The 19,531-nt window shown below is 40.6% G+C and overlaps 1 protein-coding gene across 1 annotated transcript; it reads right to left on the bottom strand.

Annotated features, from left to right (window-relative positions):
* Window positions 1-242: 242 nt before the first annotated feature.
* Window positions 243-19,150, bottom strand: CD5L (CD5 molecule like). The gene is made up of 6 exons (XM_081494048.1): window positions 19,023-19,150; window positions 10,260-10,286; window positions 5,079-5,402; window positions 3,429-3,746; window positions 2,279-2,599; window positions 243-899 (listed from the first exon to the last, which is right to left on the bottom strand). Exons 1-6 carry the CDS (start codon window positions 19,102-19,104, stop codon window positions 895-897), a joined length of 1,077 nt encoding a protein of 358 aa, XP_081350174.1. The 5' UTR covers window positions 19,105-19,150; the 3' UTR covers window positions 243-894.
* Between the last annotated feature and the right edge of the window lie 381 nt (window positions 19,151-19,531).

Raw genomic sequence — 19,531 nt, 5'->3', positions numbered from 1 at the left:
ATGATTCTCTCCTTAGTATCATTCTGTCTTGCATCATACTTACAGACCCTAAAATCTGAGTTGACAAAATTAAAATGATATAATCTGATTGACATGAGACACAACGCTGGATTCCCCTGAATTCTTTCTGCATCTCTTCTTTTCCCTTCTTGTCACAGGTTCATACATTTTTCCTTGGGAAAATTAAAATACATTTGTGGGATTCTTCTTGTTAAATGCATACCATGTTGGCAAGTTGTATATGGATAGTCAACAAAGGTGTTTTATTATGGGCATTCAGAGGGTGTGATATTTCTTTTCCAAGTGTCATGAAAAGGTCTAGGATTACAGGATACTGCTCTGCTCTTGAAAGAATGTGTCTGCTTTTATCAGACAACAGGAGAATAGTGAGATGTTAATTGTTGAAGGTTAAGAAAAAGTGTTGAAGGCTTGAGAAAAAGCATTCAAAGAGCTTTCCCCCAAGTTTCATCTCATTATTTACCCATATTCCCCTTCAAATGTTCCTTTTGTTGTCTCCTTCCTTTCATGTTCTTTACAGACATAGGTTTGGTCTTAGAAATGTCCTGTAGTGGTCAAAGGAACAGACCTGGGGATTCCAGGCTGGTTGAAAAGAAGCAGGAGAGGCCAGAATCAATGCCAAAGGGTCAGCAGTGAGGAGCAGGTGACTGGGAGGTCATCTTCCTTGGCAAGAGAGAATTCAACAACTCATATCTCCAGGAGATGATGGGATGCTTGGCTCTGAGAGAAAAGAGTGTTCAGATTCTTGCTGAGGGGCTGAGGGAGTGGTAGCTGAGCCTGCAGTCCCAGTGCTTGCACTAAGCCATTTGAGACCAGGAGAAAGCAAAGGACACTCAGGCCCTGCTGGAGTCAGGCCAAACATCAAATGTCAGGCTGCTATTCTGTAAAGAAAAGAAGAATGTACAATAAGGATGGGGACATGACAAGAAGAGATTATTTCATTCAAGCTCAAAGAGGTCAAGAAAGAAGACTGGTTCCCAGAATAGGAAAGGGAGATCCACCCAGATCTTAATCACATACATATCTCACACTGATGTGAACCACATCAGAATGTAGTTCATTGCCCTAGACTTATTCAACCAGCTCCCATGTGAATCACAAACCATATTGACTTATATTAGCACTTCTCACCCTCCACAATCACAAAACTCTTTGAGAGAAATGGAGCAAGTATCTCCTTTTGACTAGCTAAGATTAACTAGCTTCATAATGGCAGGCTGGACTCAAACACTAGTCTTCCATCACTAAAGCCCTCCTTTTCTGGGCACTAGCTGCTCTTCATATTTTTGATACGTCTCAGCTCTCACACAATTCCCTGAGTATGTAACCAGGCAGCCCTGCATGCCACATCCCACACTAATTACAAAGCCTGGCTTCAGAGCTGCGACTCTCTTGAGTCAGCCACCCAAGGGCTATGCTTTGCATTTCCTGACTCATATGGGGACAAGATTTCTTCCTTTACTCTCCTGTGAAGTGAAAGTGAAAGTCGCTCAGTCGTGTCCAACTCTTTGCGACCCCATGGACTATACTGTCCATGGAATTCTCCAGGCCTGAATACTGGAGTGGGTAGCCTTTCCCTTCTCCAGGGGATCTTCCCAACCCAGGGATCAAACCCAGGTCTCCCACATTGCAGGCAGATTCTTTACCAGCTGAGCCACAAGGGAAGCACAACAATAGTGGGAGGTCTACAATTTACAGCTGGAATTCTGGCTTCTCTGAAAAGACATGCTCATGGATATTCACAAAGAGCCCCCTCCCCCAGCCCCACTCCCACAGATTAATTTAAAATCTGGGTAGTGACAATAGGTAGAAAGAGGTGGGACCATCTTCTACAGTTTTAACTTACAGTTTGAGGCCTGGGGTCCTCTAAGTCAATTAATCCTGAGCTGAGCCAAGACTGGTCATTTCAGTTCTGCTCCATCGTTTGAAAACAATTTTTATGATTTTGGAAAGTTGCTTATTTTCTCTGACTCTTACTCTCTTCAGATTTAATATAAAGGTGTCAATTCAATAATTTTCAAAACCTCTTTTGTTCTCACACTCAATAACTGTATGGTATGGGATTTTTAAACTATTATTATCACTCTATCCATGACTAGGATTCTCAAGTAATTCCTTGAAGTAACATAAAGTAGGTGACTATTATGGGCAGCTGCACAGCACTAGTAGAATAACCCTTACCCTCAGAGTTCACACCCCACCACCTGCTTCTTCACCTCCCTCCATGCCAGTCCCCATGGGTTCAATCTACCAGGCTTACCTGAGCAGAATACGACCACATCTTCCTTGTGGTTGCAGTCATGATACCCCCAGGACCTATGCTGACACTGCTCCAGGGACTGCTCTTGCCCTTTGCAATGGACATCATCTAGCCAGATGTGCCCATTTCCAGGGACAAACTTTCTCCGCATTTTGGCAGGTAGAAAGATTGGTCCTTTACAGCCCAGTTGCCGGCACACCACCTGCTCCTCATTTGTCCCCCAGCCGTCATCACAGACAGAGCCCCATATGCCCTTGTGCAGCACCTCCAGTCGCCCAGAGCAGCTGTTATTTCCGTTTACCAGCCTCAATTTAAAGGGATCTGCAGGGTCAGGGGATGGAACGGGGCATGGAAAGAAGAATAAAACATCATCTACATCTTCATTCAAATCCCAACAACATTTCTGAAGCTCTCTACCTACCTGTGTTTCTGTGATTATAGCCCTTGCTCTAGTTTCCAATCCACGTGTCCCAGGTCTGTTTCCTTAACTATGACCTTTTACTTTCCTATCTATTTTATAAAAGTCCAACACTTATGAATGACTTTCTAGTAGTTTTTTTTTAATTGAAGACTTCAACAAGTACATGGAATTGTGTGTCCTATCCCTATTATATAAAATTCATTATAATAATAGTTTATATTAATCTAGCACTTAATATTGCTTAAAGCATTTTCATATACAAAGGCAAGTATCATTAGCTCCATTTTAAAAACAAGAGAATTGATGAGCAGCACAATTAAATAGCTCTGCCATGGTTATTTGATACATGAGTGCTGTGCTTAGTCACTCAGTCCTGTTTGACTCTGCTCCTCTGTCCATGAGGATTCTCCAGGCAAGAATACTGGAGGGAGTTGCCCTGCCCTCCTCCAGGGGATCTTCCCAACCCAGGGATTGAACCCGGGTCTTCCACATTGTGGGCAGATTCTTTACCATCTGACACACCAGGGAAGCCCAAGAATACTGAAGTAGGTAGCCATCCCTTCTCCAGGGGATCTTCCAGACCCAGGAATCAAACCAGGGTCTCCTGCATTGTAGTCAGATTCTTTACCAGCTGAGCTACCAGAGTAGTTCTTTATAAACACTGATTGAATAGAACTCTATTTAATCAAATTCATGAATAAACCTAGTCACTGGACTTATAGGCATTACCTTCACATTCGACCCATGTATCATCATCATGGGTGCAGTTATTATCCCCCTCAAGCCCAGAAAGGCAATATTGAAGGTTTTCTTCCTCTCCTGAGCATGTTATGTTGCTCAGCCAGATGAGTCCTTGGCCCTGGGTATCCTTGTTACAGCATCTTTTGGTCAGTGTGGCCTTCCCACACCCCAGCTGCCGGCACACCACCTTCGCAGCTGAGAGATTCCAGCCTGCTTTGCACATAGTGCCCCATTGCTCTTGGTGCTTCACCTCCAAGCGCCCCTTGCAGCTCCCAGGGCCACCAACCAGTCTCACGGTCTCTGGCACTGTGGGAAAAGAAAAATTAAGCTTCTGCTCCCTTCAAGGACACAGCCTTCCCACATAAGGGGGCTCCTAACTCTGAATCTTTCTTAGAAATAAGAATGAGACCTCAGCATCAGGCACAAACATTTGGTGACTGTTTGTCTGATAATAAGCTGTGGGATAACAAAGACATAGACTAGTCCCTTAGCCAAATCACAGTCTAATGGAAAAGGAGATAGACACACAGAAAATTGTTAATGCATAGAAAGTAAATATATGAATGGAATAAAGAAATACAACAACAATTATATATATATATATATATACATACACACACACACACACATATATATATGTGTGTGTGTGTGTGCGTGTATATGTGTGTATGTGTGTGTGTGTGTGTGTGTATTGGCTTCCCAGGTGGCTCAGTGGGTACACAATCCACCTGCAATGCAGGAGACACAGCAGACCTGGCTGGATTCAATCCCTGGGTGGAAAATTTCCCATGGAGAAGGGCACAGCAACCCACTCCAGTATTCTTGCGTGGAGCATCCCATGGACATAGGAGCCTGCCAGACTACAGTCCATAGGGTCACAAAGAGTCAGACACAACTGAAGCAACTGAGCATGCACTCATGCATATATATATATATATATATATATATATATATACACACACACACAGTTGTTGTGTGTTGGTTTCCTATGAGCATCTCTTGTCTACCTAACTAGATGATAGACTCCTTGAGAACTGACAAAGCTTACATTATATTTTGGGAGCTCATTTCTTCCCCATAACTCCAACTGAGCTTTAGATACAAATGTTTAGTGGTTATTTGATCTTGGTATGTTTGTGTGTGTGATGAAGAGAATCAGGTTCTTGGATAGATTGAAACTAAGAAAAACTAAGATTGAAACTAAGAGAAAATCATTAGTTCAACCAAGTGTGGATGCTAAGTCGCTTCAGTCATGTCTGACTCTGTATGACCCTATAGATTGTAGCCCGCCAGACTCTTCTGTCCATGGAATTCTCCAGGCAAGAATGCTGGAGTGGGTTGCTGTGCCCTCCTCCAGGGGATCTTCCCCACCCAAGGATTGAACCCATGTCTCTTAAGTCTCTGTATTGGCAGGCGGGTTCTTTATCACTAGTGTCACTGTTCAACCAAGGAGGAATAACAATTCTAGATGAGGATATATTTGTCTCCAGGGTCCACAGTTGAGAAAGTGTGAGACGTGAAGGACAAGGAATCAGGTAACCATTAGTTCATGGTGGAGAATAAAGATAAAGAGGCCAAAGAGTGGTCATGCGGGGTATGGGCAGTTGGCATATAGTCCTTGAACCTTGCCATACTCACCCTCACATATCGCCCCTGCATCTTCGCTGTGGGAGCACTCATAAACTTCTTCCAGCTGGTCACAGTCAGCCAATTTATCTTCCGTCCCACTGCAGTAGATTTCTTGGGTGAAGATTTTTTGGTTTTCATCTGCCAATGGCTTATATAAATTACCAGTGGGTGTCCTCTTGGCTGCTCCACAGCCCAGCTCCCGGCACACCACTTCCACGTGTTTCATGTTCCAGCCATCGTCGCACACAGTGCCCCACTCGCCATTCCATTCCACTTCCACCCGCCCTTCACAGCGATGGCGACCACTCACCAGTCGCACTTTGAGAGAAGACTCTGCAAAGAAATGAGACATTGGCAGATTAGGAGTGTCCCAGAGAGTACTCAGGCATGTATGCAGTCTTCTTGGAATTCTTCTATCATTTTCAGGATGTGGAGAATTGAAGGGTGAGAAAGTAGGGGTCAAAAGGAATGACGAGGAAGAAGAGCTCCAGGACTGCATCTCTGAGTTCTGGTTCTACTACACTCTTTTATTATTATTATTATTTAAACTGTATTTTTATTTGGTCCTTGGTGAAACTTGGAAAAACAGGCTTAATATCCCTACCTTTGGATTTGGTACAAATAAGTGCTTCATATGATTATTTCACAAGTATATTTTCTAACAAATTAAGATGCACAATGCTATAATGATCATATCGATAAATACATTGCATAAAATTTTTAGTTTGTCTTGTAATTACCTTCCAGCAAAATAAAGTATAGCATATACACATGCATTTTTGTGTGAAATTTGAACAAAATCTGTATTTTAGTTAATAATACTGTATCACAAGTTAATTCCCTGTTTGTTTGTTTGTTTTTACAATGTAGTACTCCTTTATATTCTCAGAACTGGGTTAGAACTTTCAAGCTTCATTCAATTTTTTTTAAATCTCTAACATAATTAACTTTCTAGATTACCAGCAGTAATCCTAGATGCCAAAATACATGGAACTATATCAAAGTTTTGAGTGAATATAAATTAGAAATCTAGTATTCTATTCATATTAGGTCAAACAAGTGGAGTCAAAATGTCACAATTTTTTAGCTAAGCAAAAATTCATGTTTTCTAAATATATGTATTATACAAACTATATATATGTGTGTGCAAAAACTTTTCTACTATGCTTGATAAAGGCTTGAGAAAGAACATCAAAAAAAGACGGAGAAACTGTAAAACATAAACTAAATGAAACTAAAACATGGAGCACTGAACATGAAATAGAAAAATTGAAACAAACTAGATAAAAGTAAAAGGTCATCATATATCCAGTTGTTTTTAAACATGGTGGCTCATTAGAAATACATCTGGAGCTTTGGAGATAAAAAGCAGTACCTCAGCATTTGCATTTTTCAAAAATTCCCAAGATAATTCTAATATGCATCTGGATTTTAAAAAGTGACTACAGGTTTTTCTATTAAATGGTAGTTTTAGTGATATGGAATTCTTTTATTTTTCTGTTGACCAGAAAAATGGTCAATGGTATTAAGTAGCTACTAGTTACATAATCACAATAGTAAAAGTTATTAGTTTCACAGTCAATAGCCAGACAAAAAATAAAAGATAACTACAATTGCAAGCCATAATGGAAACATGATTAACCTAGCAATGTAAAATAATTACATACAATTAGGGGAATTAAGTAGAGTGTTGTGATAAGTGTAAGTGCATACACACACATGCTCTCATCCACCCAGTCAAAGTCTTTTGGTTGGTGTATTTAATTCATTTACATTTAAATTAATTATCAATATGTATGATCCTATTACCATTTTCTTAATTGTTTTAGGTTTATTTTGTGTATGTCTTTTCCTTCTCTTGTGTTTCCTGCCTAGAGAAGTTTCTTTAGCATTTGTTATAAAGCTGGTTTGGTGGGGCTGAATTCTTTTAACTTTTGCTTGTTTGGAAAGCTTTTGATTTCTCCAGCAAATCTGAATGAGAGTCTTGCTGGGTAAAGTATTCTTGGTTGCAGGTTTTTCTTTCTTCACTTTAAATATATCATACCATTCTCTTCTGGCTTGTAGAGTTTCTGTTGAGAAATCAGCTTATAACTTCATGGGAGTTCCCTTATATGTTATTTGTCGTTTTTCCCTTGTTGTTTTAATATTTTATCTTTGTCTTTAACTTTTGTCAGTTTGATTACTATGTGTGTGTCTCATTGTATTCCTCCTTGAATTTACCCTGCCTGGGACTCTGCACTTCCTAGACTTGTTTAACTATTTCTTTTCCCTGTTAGGGAAATTTTCATCTATTATTCAAATATTTTCCTGGGTCTTTTCTCTCTCTCTTCTCCTTCTGGAACCCCTATAATGCAAATGCTGGTGTGTTTAATGTTGTCCCAGAGGCCTCTTAGTCTGGTCTTCATAGTTTTCACTCCTTTTTCTATATTCGGTTCTGTGGCAGTGATTTTCACCATTCTGTCATCCAGGTCACTTATCTGTTCTTCTGCCTCAGTTATTCTGCTACTGATTCCTTCTAGTGTATTGTTCATCTCTGCTTGTTTTTTTTAGTTCTTACAGGTCTTTGGTAAACATTTCTTGCATCTTTTCCATTCTATTTCTGAGATCCTATGATCTTTACTATCACTATCTTCACTATCATTATTCTGAATTCTTTTTCTGAAAGGTTGCCTATCTCTACTTCATTTAGTTTTTTCTCTGGGGCTTTATCTTGTCCCTTAACCTGGGACAAAACCCTGTGATTTTTCATCCTGATTAACTTTCTGTAATGTGGTTTTCATTCTAGCCTCTGTGGGATTGTGGTTCTTTGACCAGAGATTGAACCTATTTCCCCTGCACTGAGAGCATGGAGATGTCTAGATATAATTTTGGCTGAACAACCTGACTCTCTCTCTCAATATCAATGATCCACTCCCAACCATCCTTGCTACTTCCCATGACATTTTCCCATGTCCAAGAACCTAGCTCAGGAGAAATACAGAGAGTGCTGGGTAAGGGAAGAGTCAGAGCCTCAAAGTCTCAGAGCCCTAAAACTGGGTCTAGAAGATTCTATGTGTTGAGAGTGGGAGATAGGCTTCACAGAGTCTCCAGATAAGTTCTGAGGAAACCAAGACTTAAATATGGAGTATAGAAGACTGTGTAGGGAGACAAGGGAAGAGCCTATCAGGAAACAAACTTCTGTATACTACATTCCAAGTACTGTTTTATGAACACAGAAAACAGTGATGATCAAGATAGTTAGCATTGCTGTCCTCAAGAAGATTATATTTAATAGTCTTGAAGCAATCCAATCAAGTCCTATCAGCCCCAGAGATATAGTGATAAAGAAGATCTAAGTTTGCCAAGCCTCCAGGGAGAGGTCTGTTGTACCTGGAGGGACAACATCTGGACTCGTGGCCTGTGGTCTATTGGACTATGAACAGTATATGACAACATGGGCTACATGGAATGACTCAGATACCTGTACAAATGAAATACAATTTCTCAGGACCCAAATTTCTACTGCCTACTTTGTCTCAACTCTGCACAAACTCCCTAGAACTTGGCATCAACTGCAGAAGAGGTAGTTGGGTGAAAGACGTCTGACCTGATTGATTTTAAACTGCATTGAGAAGTTTATATTTGGTTTATTCATTTGTTCTTGTTTCTCTCCTCTTCTTCTATAATTTCTTGAGGGAAATGACATAAGGAATGGAGGTTAGAGACAAAAATTAAAATAGAACTGTAAAAAACTAAGAAAAGTTCCCATTGTTGCACTCTGAAGTTTAAGACATGTATATATAATTCAAAAAAAGTCATCTAGAAATAACTTCTGGATCATTGTAACTAAGATTAGAGTTTGGATAGGCATTATTGCATGCTCTAGCAAATATTTGGTATCAGGATCATGCACAGGCTATTTTATTTTATTTTGAGTTATAAAATTCTGGGTTTATTTTTAATTTGGCCATGCCACATGGCATGTGGGATCTTAGTTCCTCAACCCGGGATCAAATCCACCACCCTGCATTGGAAGTGTGGCATCTTTACTGCTGGGCCACCAGGGAAGCCCCTAAATTCTGGTTTTAAATAAGTTTTCCTTTTCCATGGAGTAGAGGACTAGATCACATTGTAGGAGAGAAGAAATATGTTTAAGAGAGAGAAAGAGAATAAGTATCAGAGAAATGCAGCTGAAGGGAAGAGAAGGGCTGAGAAGATTTAAAAGCTAGAGAGAAGAACAAAGGAGCTCATCAGGGCAGTTGTGTCCTAGACAGTGTTTTAGCCTACTTCACTAGCTGAGGGATTGAGAGACAGGGACCCAGGGGCGGGCCCTCCCTCCCTGGGTATAAAGAGGGCGGGCCCTCCCTCCCTGGGTATAAAGAGAGCAGCTGTCTCCTGGCACTTGCAGCAAGGCATAACCCTGGAGACCAGAGAAGAAAAACCAGGTCATCTGAGTATTGGACTGGGACCCAGAAGCAGCATTTCTCTAAGGAAGCAAATTGATCCAGCAGGGTGTAAGATCCTCCACATTCATAGCAGAGTTTACAGCTGCTCCTCTCTGGTAAAGCCTCTACTATCAAGAGAAAGAATAGGCTGAAGAGACAATGTCAAAGAAACTCATAATCCTCAACCAATCCCCTTGATTTTTGGACCATCAGAGGCTTCCTCTTCCACAGACTAATTCTCTTTGTGCCACCCTTTTCTCTCCTCAATTGAACCATTTGTGCTCTGCTGAAAGACTCCTTGCAGAGGTGGCCAGTGGCCACTGAAATCCAGCCTGCACTCTGCTGATGAAACCATGAGGTGCACAGCCTCTAGTTCAATGGTAACATTAAAGCTGGCAGAGGGACCAGGAAGTAGTAGAATATAGAAGGGCAAAAGAAAGTTTATTTCCCAGGAGGTGAGGTGTCTTCTGAGCCTGAAACAAAGCCAACTGCTTTGCTAGATGATGGAGCTAGAGCTGGGCTAGAGTCTTGGATCACACAGGCCAAATGGAGAGGAATCCCTTTGCAGTATAAACCACTCGAATTTTCTCTAAGTTTTGGAAGTGGAAATCTACCCATATAAGACTGAGTAGGTGGGTTGGGAAACCAGAAAGAAAATCTACTGGGGCTCTTTTGAACCACAGCCTCTCTCCCTGGCCCCGGGAAATCAAAATTTCCACTCTCCAGGGCTAAAAGTCTACCCTCTTAGGACCCCCAAAAATCTTACCTGAAAGTCCAGGTCCGATGCAAAAGGCTGAGCAAATAAAAAAGAGAGAAAGAGAGAGAAGTGAATGAGATTAAGTAGTCAATTGCCAAGGCTTTGTTCAAAAACGCTACTCTCTAGAAAGCTTTGTTGAACTTTGTGGGACAGAGAGGTACATACACAGCCTCCAAGGTTAGTCCTTATTGGGACTTTCTCCTTCTCCTCCTTCTCCTCCTAGAATGACCAGCCTAAAAAAACACATGGACACTGACTAAGAGCCAAAAAGACCCATTCTACCATGGCTAACTAGACCTATCATGTTCCCTCTCCATCTGATGTTGGCTTTACCCCAGGCATGGATAGATTTGATTTTCAATTTTAATCTATTAGATTGGTTGGTAAACTAGAAGTGTGGTGATGTAGCATCTGAGTCAGGAAAACATGTTGGAGGTTTCTGGGAAGATGTGTTGGGGCCAGTGTGAGAGAAGCAAGAGAGACTCCATCTTGAAGCCTGTAACCCATCTTAAAGACTGGATGTGAACTGGGACTGAACTTTGCCCAAGAGCGAGAAAACCGTTGCTAGTGAAAACCAGGTCTCCTGGAGACTTCCTTCCCTACAGATGACAAACAAAGATTGTAGTTGAGGTCAGGCTGCCCCTATTAGATTAACCATGGAGATATCCCGCCCTTGATGTATAATCATTGTCCCCCTCCTCCTTTAACCTTAATTTTTTGTTCTCCTAGCACCTATTTGTTATACAACTCAGTCATATACAACAAAGAGGTTGCTAACATGTAACCAGTCACGTAGGGTATAAAACTGGGCCTCTCAGAAACATCAGGGTCCTTGTTGGGAACTGATTCCCCTTGGGCCCACTGGCATAATAAACTGTACTCCACTGTCTTGAGTGTCTTCCGAGGTGTGTTTTGCGACTCCAGATTCCACAACAGATGCACTGGTTGGGGAGGATAAAGATGTCTTGAAAGGCATATGAGAGGGTAACAGGCAGGAAGGCTAGGGATCCTAAGTGGAGGAAACAAACTACAAGTGTCAAACTTTTTTTTTCCTTCTCTATACAAAATTAAAAGGAGGGTTCTTTTAAAATTCTGTGTTGCCATGACAACACTTGGTTCCACCTGAACTTAACTTTTCTCAAACCTTGAGCTACCAATGCATTTTTCTTATGGAAATGTTTTTCTTAAGCTATGTTAATGTATTTACTTTATTTACCTTTCTTCAAGTTGGTTCGCCTAAGACTCAGAACACATAATGGCTCAACACATCAGTATGTTTTACTCATGGAAGTGTTCCCTTAAGCTATGTTAATGAAACTATGTATTTGCTTGGAAATCTGCCTTTCTTCAAGATTAATGTTAATTGTTCTATGGCCCAGGATGACTCACCTTGTGTCAATGCTATCTCAAAAGGCATGTTGTGGGTGAAGGGCTTGGTATCACTCTCAGTTTTGAGGCATTTCTTTTTCTCTAATTAGCAGCTTGCTAATAGGTATTTAACTCCTTGTTATAAACTATCAAGGGGATACTCTTTTTGCCCCCTTCTGATGTCTATGTCAGAAGCTTTCTCTATCTCTTTTATACTTTAATAAAACTTGATTACACAAAAAACTCTGAGTGATCAAGCCTCATCACTGGCCCCAGGTTGAATGCCTCTCCTCCAGAGGCCAAGAATCCCAGCATCATTCATGGCTCATAGCAGCAACCTTTCAGGGGAAAATGGCAATATGTTTCTGTGTTCACTGACACCACATTTAGACAATGGCCAGCAAACGTTTTTGTAAAAGGCCAGATAGTAAATATTTTAGGCTTCATGGGCTATACAGTCTCTGTTATAACCAATCAGCTCTGTCAAGGCAGCATGAGAGCAACCATATACATGTAAATGTATAAGCATGGCTGTGTTCCAATAAACCTTTATTTATGAACAATCAAATTTAGATTTCATGTCATTCTCATGTGTCACAAAATATTATTCTTTTGACTTTTTCCACCGTTTAAAAATGTAATATCCATTCTTAGTTTGCAGGCTGTAGTTTGCTGAACCTGGTTAAGAGTTCAGAAAGCAGTTCTATGCTAATTTCCAAACTTCCACGTTTAAGTATCAGGACATCTTTGAATGATCAGAGTTTCTTCCTACAAGATCTCTGTGTAATCAGACTCATCTACTCATTAGGCTCCATCCCAATGCAAACTCTGAGAGATAGTGAAGGACAGGGAAGTCTGACATGCTGCAGTCCAGGGGGTCGCAAAGAGACAGACAAGACTTAGCTACTGAACAACAGCAAATGCTATAGAGAGAATCCTGTGACTATCAGTGGTCTATGAAACCTAGTATTTTGAACTTCAAAACTCATCATCCCCCAACACCACCCCATCTTATAGTATCTTTCTGAGGGAGTTAATATCATTGGACTTCCAGCCTGGAGCTTTTTAGGCAAATCCATGTATTTCATTGATTTGTCCTGGAATATTTTCTTCCAAATATTTGCTTTGCAAATAATTGATTGATAACAACATGTCCCTAGTCTTTAGGATATAGCCACTCCCAGACTCAAAAAGACCTTGTCTGCAATTGCCTAAAACTCAAGGTTATATTATGCATAAAACCCTACAAATCTAATAAAGAACACAAAGCTTGTGTATATGCAAAGGAAACTGAATGTGATGAGCCTAATAGGTGTGAAAGTGATATAGCCCAAAGGTGACTTGAGAACTCTGTAGTGGGGTTGATAACCATGAGTATCACAGATCAGAAAGACTTCATGAAGGAGGTGCAACTGAAGATAAGCCTAAGAGATTCAATAGTAACTTCACAACAGGAGGTGGGGGACTAGATATTAGGTAACATAAGGGGTGTACGGTGTTAAGGAATGTGCCCAGCACTCTGCATAGAACACACAAATGCCCAACTGAAAGACCAGTAGGTTTCAGTGGTATACTGGATCATCAAGAAAATTAAAATGGATGTGATTGATTAGGGAAGGGACCTAGCAGGCTCTTTTATCTTGTGAAAAGGCTCCTAACAAACCTCTGAGGAACATAACATTACTTCATAGATGAGAATGAGATTTCAGAGGGATATGGTAACTTTAAAATTCAGACAGCTAAGAAATCAAAGAGCAAAGATTGAAATCCAGATCTCTTTGATTCCAAAATCCCAATTTACTCTAAATTAATCTGAGCAATAAGAAACTGGGAAAAACTAGGGAAACACATGAAATACATTTGAGAGTAATCAATATGATCAATGAAAGGTGTTTGTCCTGCAGTTCTACTTCCTTTTCTTGCTGTTACCCATGGTCCATTTATTTGTCTTTTTATAAATAGTGCATTTAGGAAAATTTGTGTGAAAAATCAATAGTATAAATTATTACCGAATTGATAGTGTGAATATAGGAAAATAGAAAGTTTTCTGGTAATCAAGGTGGATTATAAATTGAGTATAGATTAAGTGGCTTTAGGGATTTAGAATAATTACCAGATATAGAGAAAGGAGGAGAGTAGGGAGGAGCCTTTCCTTGAAAGATACCTAGGTCTGTACCAGATGGGCAAGGAAAGGATTCCCCCAATCGAAGTTCCAGAGTACTCTGAAGCCCGGACCCAAAGGAGCAGAAATACTCACCAAAGACCAAGAAGAAAAACAGAGCCATGTCCCAGGTGGCTGAAGATAATGAACTGAAATGTAAGGCTGGAAGGAGGCCCCAGAACAGGAATATGCAGCTTCGGTTGCAAGTGTGCTGTGAGGAGGGAAGGAGGTAGGTCCTGTCTGCAGCAGAGGCTTTATCAGATGACCAGAAACCAATGGGCTCAGAGGTCAAGACTGACAGAGCTGGACTTGCTGAATTCAGCATGTCCCAGAGGAAGGGAGGTGACTGGAATTGGCAGAAAGATGATGAAAACAAAGAAAACAAACAAACAAAAATCCCAAGATGCTATGCTTTGGTTCTGCTGTAATCCCAGCTCCATCGAGCTCTGCTTTAGTCCCCTCACTATGTAAACAAGGAAAACAACTCCCAGAAGGAAAGGCAAGTACCAAGAATAAGGGCCATTTCACATTAGAAGATCGAGAAATGCTTGATCTTCATGTATGGTTTGTGGGGGTTAATAAGCCAATTTCAATTCTTTCGTTTCAGATGGAAGTGACTAGAAAATATAGAGGCCAAAGATCATAGAACAATTCCAAAGTTGCCATTGAAGTCACCATAATCCAGAGTCAGGACAGCAATCCAGAGTCAAGATGCCAACCTTTGCAAATAAGGCTTGATTTATTTCTTTCAAACCAGTTTCTCCAGTGCTAAGTAGAGGGCCTAGTACATGGATTGGCTCTTCTATGCTTGTCCTGGTTTATGCCCATCTTTGGAAACTGAATGGAAGCAAGTTCTTGTCATAACAAAATCAGGTCATTCTTAAGCCTTAGATATGATGGACAGGGAGTTCCAGAAAAATATTTACTTCTGCTTCATTGACTACGCTAAAACCTTTGTGTAGATCACAACAAACTGTAAAATTCTGAAGTAGGAGTACCAGACCACCTTACCTGTCTTCTGAGAAACGTGTATGCAGGTCAAGAAGGAACAGTTAGTATAGCACAGGGAGCTATATTCAATATTTGTAATAACCTATAAGGGAAAAGAACCTGAAAATATATGTGTGTGTATAACTGAATCACTTTGCTATACAGCTGAAACTAACACAACATTGTAAGTCAGCTATACTTCAATAATAATAATAGTGAAAAGAAAAAACTAAACAGCCTCTTGATGAGGGTGAACAAGGAGAGTGAAAAAGCTGGCTTGAAATTCAACTTTAAAAAAACTAATATCATGGCGTCTGGCCCCATCACTTCATGACAAATAGATGGGGAAACAGTGACAGACTTTATTTTCTTGGGCTCCAAAATCACTGCGGGTGGTGACTGAAGCCATGAAATTAAAAGACGCTTGCTCCTTGGAAGAAAAGCTGTGACAAAACTAGACAGCATATTGAAGAGCAGAGACATCTCTTTGCCTACAAAGTTCTTATAGTCAAAGTTACAGTTTTTCCAGTAGTCATGTACAGATGTGAGAGTTGGACCATAAAGGCGGCTGAGTCCCAAAGAATGGATGCTTTAAAACTCTGGTGCTAGAGAAGACTCTTAAGAGTCCCTTGGACTGCAAGAAGATCAAACCGGTCCATACTAAAGGAAATCATTACTGAATATTCATTGGAAGGACTGATGCTGAAGCTGAAACTCCAATACTTTGGCCACCTGATGCAAAGAACTGATTCATTGGAAAAGACCCTGATACTGGGCAAGATTGAAGGGAGTGGGGAGAAGAGGACAACAAAGGATGAGACGCTTGGATGTCATCACTGACTCGATGGACATGAGTTTGAGCAAGCTCTGGGAGTTGGTGATGGACAGGGGAACCTGGTGTGCTGCAATCCATGGGGTTGCAGAGGGTCAGACACGACTGAGAGACTGAACTAACTGAACTAATTGTAATAACATGTAAACACAGCTATAAGAAAAGAAAGTATAAGAAACTTTGGGAACACAATTGAAGAAATGATCACCTTTATTTGGAGCTAATAATAGACTTCAGAGAGATGATGACAGTTGAACAGGAATTAAAGAATAAATAGAATGGAGAATCAGAATGGGAAAAGACTTTGTTGTGCATATGCAGGCAAATAAAACAGCATTACCTGTTTAAGCAATAAGAAGTACTATGGAACGACTGAATCACAGCCTGTGTGGTGGTCAGATGTCAGGAGACACTGATGTTGAATTTTAAAAGCACTAGATGATATAAAAGTATTAGTAGGATCCAGATGATGAAAAGTTATCAATAGCTTTGTAAATGCTTACTACTCATATTCTACCTTCTGCAGATTCTGAAATGATGCAGTAACAGACATAGAATTCAGAGAAGGCTCAGAATATTAGCTTTCCTGTTGAGGAATCTACATTAGGTTGCAACTGGGATCAAAGACCCTATGCATTTATCTTTATCCTTCAGGAGTCACACCTGCCCTACTGACCACACATGAAAGAGAAAAGACTTCATATATCCTGTGGGCAGACAAATCCATCAGAGAGCTCAGGCTTCAAGACTGAGATATATTTCTCCCCAGCTCATACAGAAAATTAAGTGAAAGAAAAGGAGAGAAAAATAAAGATGAAAGTTTTCTCCAGACTATAGTATTTTATTAACAGAGTCAAGAACATGAAGAAAGAAAAAGGAAGCTTTTTTTGGCCAGAAAGAGCATTATGCTAAGGACACACACACACACACACACACCAAAAAAAAAGAAAATGAGGACCATATGCATTTTAGAGGGCTTCCCAGGTTGTGCTAGTGGTAAAGAAATCATCTGCCAATGCAAGAGACATAAGAGATGTAGGTTCAATCCCTGGGTTGGGAAGATCCCTTGAAGGAGGTCACGGCAACCCACTCCAGTAGTCTTACCTGGAAAATGCCATGGGAAGAGGAGCCTGACAGGCTATAGCCCATTGAGTCCCAAAGAGTTGGCCACTACTGAAGTGACTTAGCACAGCACAGCAGCATGCATTTTAGAACATTCATTCTGACTGCAATGTAGAGGAGAAATTGGGATAGGGAATGTCTGGAGCCAGGAAGATTCATTAAGAAACCACTGCACCAGTCCAGAAAGTACAGAGGAAAGTCTAAACCAACAGGATAGTAAGGGGAGTCCAAGGGAGGGGATGGATATGAGAGAGAGTTAATTATAAAATCTACAAGAAGACTTTGCTCATTTAAGATGATTTTCAGATTTCTGAAAGGAAAATATGTGACAGAGGTGAAAATAGAGATAAGTATCAGCAATAGTAGGTAGAATCTAGACACTACATCTGCTAGAGTTTTGGGGGTGAAATGGAGGATGAGTTGCTTAACAGGAGCCAGAGAGGTTGGATTGGACAGGAAGCTTCTGAAAATTGGTAAGGGTCTAATATAATCACCTGAGAGGAAAGGGGGCCCTGGGTAAAGACAAGCATTGGACTGAAAACTTGCATTTGTTAAGCAGCATCAATATGCCCTGCTGCAAGGTCCTCTCAAGCAGCAGTCAGAGGGTCAGTGAGAGATTATCAGCCTGCCTGATTCAGAGTTGGAGCTGTATAAGAAAAGTATGTTGGGAGTCTGACACAGTCATAGAGTTTGAAATGAAAAAGCAACTCAAGTGGCCTGCAAGACCATATCAGGAAATGGGCTGATAAAAAGTGAAAACAAAAATAAGTGGTAGAAAGATAACCCTGTATGCGAGACTTCAAAAGAGACACAGATAAATAGAACAGTATTATGGACTCTATGGGAGAGGGCGAGGGCGGGAGGATATGGGAGAATGGCACTGAAGCATGTAAATTATCATATGTGAAACGAATCGCCAGTCCAGGTTCGACGCATGATACAGGGTGCTCGGGGCTGGTGCACCGGGATGACCTGGAGGGATGGGATGGGGAGGGAGGTGGAAAGGGGGTTCTGGAAGGGGAAAACATGTATACCCATGGTGGATTCATGTCAATGTATGGCAAAACAAATACAATATTGTAAAGTTAAAAAATAGAAAAAAAACTAATTTAAATAAACAAAATAATATTTAGAATGTGAGCACAAAAAACAAACAAACAAAAAGTGGTAGGAGAGAGGATCTCACTAAGGAGGGCTGGGGAAAGGAAAATATTAGAAAGTTCAAGGCATGAAAAATTTTCAGAGATTTGGAGAGTGGTGTTTGTGGTTTTAGAGGAGAAGTAGTTCCTGGCAATGACAACTTTCAAGTCAGGAGACTGAAAGAGAGTGAAAGTAGAAGTTTCAGAAGCTGAGGAGTTTAGGGAATTGAGAAGGGGTTAGCAATGTGAGGTTTACCCAGGTGAGGGAGATGAAGTGGGATGCAGGGAGTGGTAAGCCTGTGTGGAAGTAGATGATTGTCTGGAGAACATCAGTATATAGCAACATAAGAGCACAGAAGACCCTCTCTGAGTACTCTAGTGAAGGATAAGCTACAAGTTCAGCTGGCTGAGCATCAAGGTGAAATCCCTCTGAAATATAACTGAGTCTGTCAATTATTAGTGGTCTCTATGAGAACAGGAAATCATCTGAGCTATTGCCCAGGAATTCCCAATGTTTGACATTCAATAAATGATTGTTGACCCTGTGAATGAATAAATGATTATACTGGCAACCAAAGAACATCAGTGAGCCTTTAGAATCACAAGAAACATCGTCTCTTGTCCATCATGTCCACACTGTCTTATATGGGCTGGGAGATAGGGGCTTCAGGGTCTCTAAGAGAAAAACCTGGTGGGAAAGAAGTGTTCTATCTATCTGGGGTTTGCATAATGAAAAGACGATCTGAACAGCTAATAGGATACTAAGTCAATCAAGTGTCCACAACCATAATAATGGGATAGACTATTTTTCCCAGAAGACTCATTCCTGTCATTTTTGCTGGGACAAGGTTTTTAATGTGCACCTATTTTACACAGAATTGTCTTTAGAGCTGGGTGGGACTGAACGCACAAGTGAGAGCCACTGTGGTCTGCTTCCTGGGTGAGAAAAGGTGAAGACTGACATTCTGAGATGATTGTCAGAATGATTGGGGCTCTCTCAAGCTGCCTTTCTATAGTGAGGCAGGTCATATGATTTTTTTTTTTTTTTTATCTAGAAAACAGGATCCTGGTGAGATTGGCTGCTCTTTCCTGTGCTCATTTGTAAACACCTGTAAATATAAAAACACCATTGATTCCTTCTGTTGCTCTCATTTGTTTACCTGCGTCCCTTCCCCATAGTGACCAGGATGAAGAGGAGCTCAAAATAAGGAATGGATCCAGGACTTGGGATTCAGGGAACATTATCACAGTCTTCAGGTATTTAGAAGAAAATTATTTCATGGTATTCCTGAGGAGACAAAAAACTTACATATGGACACTTCCTAAAAGCATTTACTTTCAACTCATTATGAGAAAAATCTGAAGACAAAGTAAGTTGTTTCAGAGGACCTATAATTGCAGGTGTTTTTTCGTATGGTATCTTAACAGATTCCATTATTTATGGTTAGATGATTATTATTAATTATTTTCTTGTCATCAAGTCTCAAAATTTCTAAAACATTCTAAAAACGGTTAGGAAAAAATCCTAAGGCTTTCTTAAAATATTAGCGTTGCCTGTGTCAGGCTGAGGGCCCTTGTGGATGCTAAGGGACAAGCAGGACACCTGAGCTGTGGCCTCCCTCAGGACAGGACAAAGTCTTAATGGCCTCTCACTCCCCAGGTACCTGAA

This window comes from Giraffa tippelskirchi, chromosome 5 (assembly GCF_054371585.1).
Source record: "Giraffa tippelskirchi isolate mGirTip1 chromosome 5, T2T-mGirTip1v1.2.pri, whole genome shotgun sequence".
Taxonomy (NCBI): domain Eukaryota; kingdom Metazoa; phylum Chordata; class Mammalia; order Artiodactyla; family Giraffidae; genus Giraffa; species Giraffa tippelskirchi.
Note: the sequence above shows the minus strand (reverse complement) of the source record. Positions and strands in the feature narration are given on the sequence as shown.

What these genes read in the sequence shown, in the direction of transcription:
- CD5L (XM_081494048.1), bottom strand. Translation starts at nt 19,104, where the DNA reads ATGTTCCCTGAATCCCAAGTCCTGGATCCATTCCTTATTTTGAGCTCC. An exon ending in ACTATGGGGAAGGGACGCAG is followed by an intron (nt 10,287 to 19,022) that starts GTAAACAAATGA and finishes TTATTTGCTCAG; the next exon opens with CCTTTTGCATCGGACCTGGA. An exon ending in TACATGGGTCGAATGTGAAG is followed by an intron (nt 2,600 to 3,428) that starts GTAATGCCTATA and finishes CTGACCCTGCAG; the next exon opens with ATCCCTTTAAATTGAGGCTG.